The sequence below is a fragment of the Ceratosolen solmsi genome, unplaced genomic scaffold (genome assembly GCF_000503995.2).
Source record: "Ceratosolen solmsi marchali unplaced genomic scaffold, CerSol_1.0 scaffold47, whole genome shotgun sequence".
Lineage (NCBI taxonomy): Eukaryota > Metazoa > Arthropoda > Insecta > Hymenoptera > Agaonidae > Ceratosolen > Ceratosolen solmsi.
The window spans coordinates 8,420,785-8,431,441 of NW_011948419.1; the positions used below are offsets into that span (position 1 = coordinate 8,420,785).

At 37.1% G+C, this 10,657-nt stretch overlaps 1 protein-coding gene across 1 annotated transcript; it reads left to right on the forward strand.

Moving 5' to 3' along the window:
* Positions 1-2,060: 2,060 nt before the first annotated feature.
* Positions 2,061-6,258, forward strand: LOC105360675 (ataxin-2 homolog). Its single transcript, XM_011497642.1, has 2 exons — positions 2,061-3,195; positions 3,504-6,258. The coding sequence occupies exons 1-2, from the start codon at positions 2,213-2,215 to the stop codon at positions 5,800-5,802; spliced, it is 3,282 nt and encodes a 1,093-aa protein (XP_011495944.1). The 5' UTR covers positions 2,061-2,212; the 3' UTR covers positions 5,803-6,258.
* The last annotated feature ends 4,399 nt before the right edge of the window (positions 6,259-10,657 follow it).

Below are 10,657 nucleotides of genomic sequence, written 5' to 3' on the forward strand. Positions count from 1 at the left end.
ATAATCATTAATTTCCAATTTTAACTTTATAATTATTATTATTGCCGATTAAGAGTATTCAATTATATTTATAATAAACATGTTTCGTTATATACATAATTATATATGAATTATTAATTATAGACTATGTTATTAAATATATATATATATATATTGTTTCATGTAATTTTAAATGCTATCGAAAGACTAATAATTAGGAGTAAAAATAAAACGGTTATTTAAATATGAATTTTAAAATACATTATAAGCAGATTTCTTACCTATTGTTAACATTTTAGTTTACCTATAATAAATACACTATAAGGATTGTACATATAGAAATGATCAATTTTGTATCAGTGTAAGTTCAGTCTTATTGAATAATAGAATTAGAAAAATAAAATTTAAAGAAAAGGGTAAAATTATCAAAATAATGAAATCAAATAATGAAATTATAAAATTATTTTATGATTTTCTTAAAATCGGTATATTCATGATTCGTATATCGTACAATCGACGTACCTATTTAACATCTATTATCCTTTGAAAAACATAAAATTCAAAGTTCTACACTAGTTACAGAAAGACGTAAATACAGTGTCAAGGAAAAAATGGAAGGAGAGCGTTGGTCAGCGAGACTTAGAAAAGAAAAAAAAAGGAAAGATCAGGCGAGGGTGAGAGCAAGTAAGAGGAAAGATCAGAGCAGCGCGTGGAGAGAAAAATTCAGATAAGCAAAAGAATCACGAAAGAGAAAAAGCAAGAGTAGGAGGGATAGTGAGCTCAAGAGAGAGAGAAAGAGTAAGGCGAACTTCTGAAATTTGGTTGGCTGCCTCTCGAGCCGCTCACCTCGAGACGCCTCGAGGCAGCTGATGGTGGGGTACAAGAGTAAGTGAGATGGAAGGCCGAAGGAGGGGGATGATACTATGGTCGGTTGTCGGAGAAAGAGAGAGCGAATGTCGAAGGGGAGGAGTGAAGGAAGCCTTTGGAGAAAGAGGGTCATGGAGGGGCTACCAAGGGACGAGGAGATTAGCGGGGAGGGGATTGGGCAAGCATCTCCTTGAGCGCGCAGCTCCTAAGAGAAAGATAGATAGATAGATAGATAGATACATAGATAGATCGAAAGAGAGCAAGAGAGAGAGAGAGACAGACAGACAGAGAGAAAGAGAGAGAAGGAGGAAAAGAGCGATACGGGCGTCGGCGCGTGTTGGAGAGAGTAAGAGAGAGAAAGAGAGAGAGAGAGATGTCCGAGGACTCTGAGCCGAAGCGTCGTGGAATTCCAACGGACAGAACAGTGCCGTCGGTTCTACTACACGGATCTCGTGTTTAGAAAGTACGTCGCGCGTACTTACACCTACAAAGTAGTGAACGTATGCAAGGCGCTGGCGCTGCCGGCAAACAAGAAGCCAAAGACGAGCGTACAACAGAAAAACTTCAAAGTGTGTGTTTACGTTGACACTAATCTGTTTGAATCATTAAATTGATGAACATATAGTATCCAAGGTGCCAACGACTGGCTTTCCAATTGTTGAGAAAATACGAGGAAACGAGAGAGAGAGAGAGAGAGTGAGTGAGTGAGAGGGCGCCTCAATGAAAGGGCGTAAACGTCGGCGTAGGTAAGTGCCAAAGGATGCGTAAAAGTTGGATCGTAATCGAAGGAGCGCGCGTTAGCACGCAGAAGCGAACGCTCGAAGTTTATTTGTGACAAGAGTCTAGCCGAGGAGCGTCGCCCAAAGCGACGTCGAGGCTCGGCCTCGTCCAATCGCTGAAAAGGCAACCCTTATTTCTATCCAAGACTGTTGCCAAGAACTGCGAACATGTGATTCGTCGGTAAGGACGATTCGTTTATTTTTTCAGGTCTTATTTTTTCCGTACCATACGCATCTTCTATTACTGAGCACCCAAAAAAACGGAAAATATAAAATAATAGATAAGGCAGCGATCACCAAGGGAAATCAAACGATGCCGAGCATTCGTGAATCAACCTGTCGGTGCGCACGCAAATCCAGTTTGGTTCCGCGCGCGTCTCGAACTTGGAGTAGTCCGGATGCACGATCGTGATATATGTAGATCTCTTTTAAGAATCAATACCTTTTTCTCTTTTCTTTTTGTTCTAATTTTTTGTTGCGTCAATCAAGTGTGAGAGTGCGCGAGTGACCGAAGCCAGCGGTGATTCCAAACAAGTGTACAAGAACGATTCTCGTTCCACAAAGTATCGGAGAGGCAAGAAACTATTATGAGTGAGATGACGAGCGTCGTCGAGCAACAGCATCAACAGCAGCAGTATGTAGGAGGCGCCGTTGCCACTAACGACAAACTCTGCTGTAAGGATTGCGGCATGAACTTTGACAGTAGCATCAGTCTTGACGTGCACCTACGTTATCATCAGCATAATTTGCTCAACCAATGGGCTACCCAAACCAGCCAGCAAGAAGAGAGTAACAATAATAATAGCAAAGCTGGCAACCACAATAGCGGTGGCACAGGGACCATAAAACGTGAGAGCGTTACAGCTCCCGCGGACTCGAGCGAAACGGCGTCACGCCCGGCGTCGGAGGGTTCTGCACCTCCGAGCTCTGCTAGATTGCAACATCAACACCAAGAGCAGGGCTTTAATCAGCATTTCGTCACACCGATGTTTGGAGATCCCCAATACTTCATGCATGGTGAGGCTAATTATATTCTCCCCCACCATTTTTCGCCGGACGACGAGGACGACGAAACCGCGGGGACGACGCGCTCTGGGCAGTCCGGGAACTACACTCGATATCATCCCTATCATCACCCCCAGCACCAGCATTTCGCTGCAGAACGCGCTAATTCGGTGAGCTCAACGAGCCCACGAAGCCCACTTCAGTGTGACAAGTGCGGGGGTGTCTACGAAGATGCAGCCCAACTGGCAGAACATATTCGATCTAACCACTCGGGATCACCGAGTGTGTATCCACCAACAGCACAGTCGCAGTATCAACAGTTGGCTGGCAGTCCGCAACAACAACAGCAGGTCACGCAATCGCAGCAGAGTCAGGCGCAGGCGCAGCAGCAACAGATGCATGTTTCATCGCCGCAATCACAATCGAATCAACAACAGCAACGACACCCCCAACAGCAGCAGCAACCAACTTACGATTTTGTCACCGTTAAGAATGAAGTCAAGCAGGAGCCCGAAGAGCAAGCTGAAATTCTTGATCTGGACTCTCATAAAGTGCAAACTCACAGGTTGGTATTTCGTATAGAAATAGTGTTTAATGGAATCTACAATCATTTAAAAAATTTATTACTCGAAGACAATTCGAGATTTTTAGTATATAATTATTCAAATTTAAATTATATTTCAGTCAAGAACTAATTTCTGTTTTAGTCATCCAATATTTTACAAATTTTTGATAACAAGTTTAAAATATTTACAAAATTGTTCTCATTTTGTAATGAAGCTAAAAAATATTTTAATAAGGAATATTATTTACAAATGCTAAATAAAAAATTAAAACGCCAAATATTATTGTTATTATATTTGAATTCGTCAGATATGAGGAGGAATTCATGAGACTTCATCATCAGCATCAACACCAAGATATGCATGTGCAAATGCAACACCAAGTGTTGCAACAACATCAAGCACGTGGTACTACACATTCGGTCACATCTATGCTGAGTTGGCCGCCCGGTTCACAACCGCATGATTACCATCCTGTCATGTCACCTATGGGTCCATTGGATAGTGTCTCGCCTATACAAGAAAACCAGTTTATGCGAGGACAACAACAGCATATACCACCCGTTGAGCCACCCCGTCACCCAGGTTCACCAATTATCACGAGTACGCAGTCTATGCCCAGTCACCCAATTCCTGCCGGCTTAATGCAACAAAATCCTAAACCTCCACCAATTAGCGGTAACCAGTCCTGGAAAAGTAATGAAGCACGCAGGCCAAAGACCTATAACTGCACCGCATGCAACAAGTGGTTTACCAGCTCGGGACACCTTAAAAGGCACTATAATACAACACTTCATAAAAACGCAGTAAAACAAAGCAATCAACCGGATCCAGCCAATATGCCTATTAGTGCGCATCACCATCCTGGCCGTGAAGCAAATTCAGGTAGGGCTGGAGCGGCCAGTCGGAATTCTCCGGAGCTCTCCTCATCGAGCAGTCCCCCAAACTTGATGGCAGGTCCCTCGGGCGAGGCAACGAGGGGCCTGCTTCACACGCCCACCACCACCACCACCACCACAGCCATCTTCAACAACAACAGCAGTTCCAACAGCAGCAGCGAGGCTACGCCAGTCCAAGCGGTCCAGAAGTCCCTGCAACATCAATCAGTCCGACAACAGCAGCAACAGCAGTCCCAGTCACAGCAGTCTTCAACAGTAATGATGGTATCCGACTTGGTATTCCTCGGTTCGCCAGCATCCTCTCCAATGGCTCAAACTCAGCACCAACAGTCGCAGCACCAGCACCAGCAAATGGGTTCTCCATCCCCCCAATTGGGACACCATCAACATCAGCAGCAGCAGCAGCACCACCATCATCATCACCACATATCAACGGATTCTCCATCGCAAATCGCACCATCGGGCCACCATCCCATGAATTCGCCCATATCACCCATGCAACAGCATCCAGTTCACATGGGTTCCCCCTCGCCAATGGCCTCGGGCCACCACCACATGAGCTCACCTTCTCCCATAATGGCGGGGGTGGTTCCGGCATCGATGGCTTCACCCCCACCGGGAACCATGATGGGGGGTACTTCGATGCCTCATCAGCCGTACCCAAACGCCTTGCCCCCCCACGTTATAACTATTACCAGCATCCCGGGCCTACTGGAGTCTATTACCAGCCAACTAACAACTACTGGTAACTCGGGCATGCACACCATGCCTACAACAAACCAGCAACATCAACACCAGGAGATGCTACCCAGTTTTGGCACTTTCAGCAATCATCACCAGCACCAGCATCAACATGAACATCAACATAAGTTAATGCCAAGCTTTTCGCAATTTGGTTGTGTCGCCAATGGGTTTACAGGCCAAGACCAATCATCGGTCGTTAACGTGGGGGGGCTCAGTCCCGAGGAAGGTATTCCTCAAGATAGATCGTTTGATTCACCGGTTTCGAATTACGATATCTACCGGACCTCGCCGCCTCGATATGAGTGTCTCGGCGGCATAGACATGATGCAATCCACAGATGGCAATATCATAGTTAGCACATACTCGCAACTCCAACAGCAACAAGTTGCATCAAGTCAGCAGCAACAGCAACAACAGTCACCACGTGAAACAAACAATAACTTGCCCCACCTGACTGCTAAGGAAGATATTAATCCTAACATTGTGACTAAACGGTCGGACCCGAAGGAGGAGAAAAGCAACAGTAAGATCATGACGAAGGAGCATCAGGTAACCAGTACCAATACCGGTTCACACTATATATCCGTTAATGGGCTACACAAGTGCATCGAGTGTGACAAGGTGTTCAACAAGGCTTGCTATTTAACCCAGCATAACAAGAGCTTCCACTCGGGCGACAAACCGTTCAAGTGTAACCAATGCGGTAAGCGCTTTCCACATGAGTACCTGCACGCTGAGCACCTGCAGAAGCACGCTGGTGACAAACCCTATAAGTGCGAAATCTGCCCGAAGCAATTCAACCACAAGACCGACCTCAGGCGGCACATGTGCCTCCATACCGGCGAAAAGCCATACGCCTGTGATAACTGCGGCAAGGGCTTCATACGTAAGGATCACATGATGAAGCACCTCGAAACGCATAAGAAAAAGTCTAACAATCATCACAAGCTCCATTTGAGGGCGTGAGATAAGGAAGAAGCCGCTCTATAAAGGGTAAATTTTCTTTCCGCGAGGACCGAAAGTAAGGCACATTAAATTGCGCCCCAGAAAATTTTTTCTTTACGGTGCTTATGTACGCTACGGAAAGATCAGAGGTACGTTATGCGTTGCAGGAACTGTTAGTGGGCGCGATGCGCAGCCTCAATCGGCCGGATGATTTTCCTTCGTTGATGACTACGTTGCCCGTTAAAAGGCGACGTGGACTACGCCCTTTTTGAGGGCGCGCAAGAGTGTGCCAAAGATAAGGAGACCTATAAGCGATTTGAACAGAACTAACTGATAAACTTCGAAGCTTATGAATTGTACAAAATACGTTAAATATATAGGCATACATTATAATGACAATTGTAATTGTTGAATCAACAACTAGACGAAAAAGTCAATCGCCAAAGTAACTTTTTTTAAATATAAATCATACATTATTATATATATATATATCTCGATGCCATTTTAATAAAATGGTCAATTTTATTAATTTTTAAGATTTTTTTCTAGAATAGAAACGGAACAACCATTTTCCAAAAGTACATTTAGGTCTTTACATTTTCTTCTTATCGTGTAATGTAATCAAAACTTTATTTTTTAGGTTTTACTTTTATCTATTAAATTAATATTGATCTTTCTAAATATTCTGCTCAATCTAGACAAGCTCGATAATATTTACAAAAGTTTTATTTTAATTTAATACGTTTAAAGTAAAAAAATGCACTGCACAACCTTCTTTAATTTTGAAAAGGTTAACTTGGCGACAGCTGATAGTGCATATGAAATAACTAAGCGACTAAGAATTCGTTATTTTTATTATAGCCATCCATCTAGTAGCTATTTGAAATTTAGTATTTATATTTAGTGTACACGTATACACTATGTACACAAATGTTTCGGAAAATCGCGAAATAAAAGTGAAATTATAATTATAATGTCAAGCATTTAAATGAGAGAATCATAATTACATTCAGTGTGAAAAGATATAGCATTCATCGGTAGATGAAAAAGTTAGTCGTTAAAATTTAATTGTACAAAGTTCCACAGCGAAAGCAAATGTGGGACCTTGCCGCGGAAAAACGACGGAGAAGACACATTTATGATAACAAACTGCCGATGAGTGAAAGAACGCTGCATTTCAAAACATTCCAAATATAAAATCATTAATTCTAAAAAAATCTGTCTTCTCATCTTGTTTTTCTTGATAGTCTAAGGAATGCTCTGAATAAGCTAATAAAAATAATGAAGTTAAGTTATCGAATAAAGTGCGGTGTTTTTTGAAAGAGGAAACAAATTGAGTTAATCTTTACTGTGGAAAATGTTATCGTTATTATAATTATTATCGTTAACTTTACGCTTAATGTAATTATTTTTATTATTAATACTATTATTAGTACTACTATGGAAAGGAAATTGTTAACAATTCATTTTCAAATTTATCATGTTTTTTATCAATATATCATCTTTCTCTTCAAGAAATGCTGTGACATAATTATGATTTATCGATAGAAAAATAGAAAAAACATTAACCTCGCCATAACGAAATACTTATTTGCAATTGTTTCTATTGATTGTTATATTCAAACATCGTTTGTTTTTTCTACCTAGTTTTCGTGCGTTTATATCTTACTTGTTATTACTCAAGTGTTGTTTCCTCTTATTTTTTATATTTCATAAACAATTGTTAGATGCAATGTTTTAAAGTGATTTTTCAAATTTTTACTTTAAATTGCTCGTATAAATTTATAAGTAAATAAACCAATTGTGATCTTTCAAACGACTCGGTACATTCAGTTGATCGAGCTGATTATAACGTGACACCATGTCGATACCTGCCGAAGATCGAGATTCGAACGGTTACATCACAAAAAATGACAAGACTTCGATTCGAACGACAAATACCGTGGTTTTATATTAATTAATTACTTTATCAAATCAATTAATTAGTAATTACTATTGAATGAAAATATTTCGATGGATCGAAGTCAGTCGTATATATAATTGTATATAAATGAATGCGAAATGTGTAATGAAAAATGTACGCACGACTTTTTAGTTTTTTATCATATTAAACGATAACGAATTTATATAATCCCTTGCCATTTTACTGCGTATAAACATATATAAAAAAAGTAATAAAAATACCCAGAACAGACTACCTCAAGAGTTCAGGAATTATTAAACGACGAATGAAAGGAAGGACTAACACGTATGAAAAGCCAATGCAATAATAATCATATTCATAAGAGGATTCTTACAAATTAGCTCCATTTATAAAAAAGAGTATAATATTGAAAAGTAATTGCAAAAATTAACTTCTATGCTATTCAATATGTATATGACTTACTCATTATTAAATTTTACAAAATTTCACATAAAACAAATGTGTATTAAAATTAAATTAACATTTATTCTTTAACTTTAAATAAGCTTTTTAAAAAGATTTTCTTTTTTTCATACATAAATATAATTTAGAATTCGTTGATTTGCAATTAATACTTTCAATTTTTCATTACATTCGTTTTACTGTATATTTTTGCGTACAATTGGAATAAAATAATTATAATAGAATGAATTGTGTCAATAACAAGTTTGAAATGTTTCCTAAGTGAATATAATTGGCCTTAATTATTTTGCAATAATTATGTTTATTCTTAATGTCATGTTTTATTTAGTGCCATTTTTCGTCATTGTGTAGGTTTTAGTGACGTGAAATATTTTTTCTTGAATTATCTTATATCTACAAGTGTAGATTTCAAAGTATATAATTTTATGCAACAAATACTTGCGTTAAAATGAAATAAGAATATGACAAAACTTTTAGGCAAATGATGGCAACGTAGTATAAGACAAAACAGGTGTTATATAAATATAAAAATTAAGTCGACGTAATAATTAGTGACATATCAAACAGTATTACCGTATACTCAGTTTGTAAAATAAGAATTAACGTGAGCGAAGGCATTGGGAGGCACGACTATCACTAGAGCAAGACGATCATTATATCACTAACATATTTTTACTTCATATCATTGTTAGAAGTGTTATATATATATTTTTTTTAATTTTTTTACAAATATTTCTCGTTTTATGAACTAATAAATAAATGGATCTATCGAACAATTCATTGGGCATTCATCCAGGATCGACAAATAAAAACTTTCACCAGATGCGATTTCATTAAGCACCACCGAGAGTTTTGATTCGTCGATGTGAGAACTAACGAGATCGTGTGTTATTCGCGTTCTTCAGCGTGAAATGGGCATTTCTTCAATATTTTATAGTGATATATAATAAATACGTTAGATAAATGCACGTCGCCGGGAACACTTAAATCGCACAAAGAGTAAGTGATCTTGAGAACTTTCCTTTTTCATCTTCTCGAATTCACTGCGACTCTGGCAATACAAATATATCTACTGATGATTTGCAGCAAATTCCTGAACGTTTCAAATAAGGAAATGTTTTTGAAATCCATCTCTGAATTTTTCCATGCAATGACACTTTGAAAAAACTTGAAAATTTTATAATTATAACTCTATTTCTATTCACTAGTGCCATACAACTTTAAATGCAAAAAAAATAATGGAAAGCGATGCGCAGCGGAGAAAAATAACACTAATTATTTAAAGATGTGGTTTCTGTTCCTGTATAATGACGGTTAAGAGCACGAGAGATTAAACGTAAAAACGCGAAAGTACGAAAGAATGAGAGAAAGTGCGAAAGAGGATGAGTATGAATGAGTGAGAAAAATGATGCACGATTGCAAAAGAATTAAGAACTATGTTAGATGAAAGTATATTTACGGACTGTATTATTTTATATGCGTTTAATTTTGTTTTTATAAATATATTTTATTTCTTAAACCTGAACCCGGTCATGCATTTTATTTCATCATACCTCCAATAATATTTTATAATTTTGTATCCATTTTACGCTTTTCTACTTTTATGGCTATAATTTTATCTTTTTCATTATATTTTATATGTAAAAGAATTACACAAAAATATAATTAAGGTTTACCTTTTAAGAAACAATCACATAGAAAACAGAGATTGCAAAATTCACTTGAAATAGTATACAACTAATTTATAATTTACCATTATTGTGATTAATGATACAAATAATAAATAATATATGATTCTTACACATTGAAACATATCATTTTATAACGTATTTTCATCTCAATCATTATATCACGTAAGAATAAAGATAATGACTGAATAATAAAGTTGACCTGATATAAAGGGAAAAATTAGAATTATTGTTCCTATTGTAATAATTGAAATTAAATATAATATCAAATAGTTCTAATATCGGCAATATTTTTTGTAATCTATATGTGCACAAGTACATAAAACCATAGACTTAAATACCTAAATTAAGATAAAGAATTACAAATTATCTATAATTGGATTAAAATTTTCTAAATTAAATTACAACAAATGATGTGAATTTTAAATGTTATATAATCTATATATAAACTTAAATTATATATATATATATATATATATATATATCGATTCATTGTTATTTTAATCACCTTTAACAATATATGTAAATTTGTAATTGGTATTCTTCGATATGTTAGCATTGAAAAAAAATATATGTATTATTTTTAAAAGCAAATATTTGGCGTAATCAAGTTATGTTTTATATTTTTTAAATAGTAATATAAGAAGCTCCCTTGAGAAACTCTGACCAAACCTTATCTTTAATAAAAGCTACTGTTTTAAATACTTAAATATAGATTTATAGCAGACTATAAACAAGCTCTTAATAATTTTAACATTAGACAAACTTAAAACTGTTTTTGAGATAGTTTTTATTGCGTTAA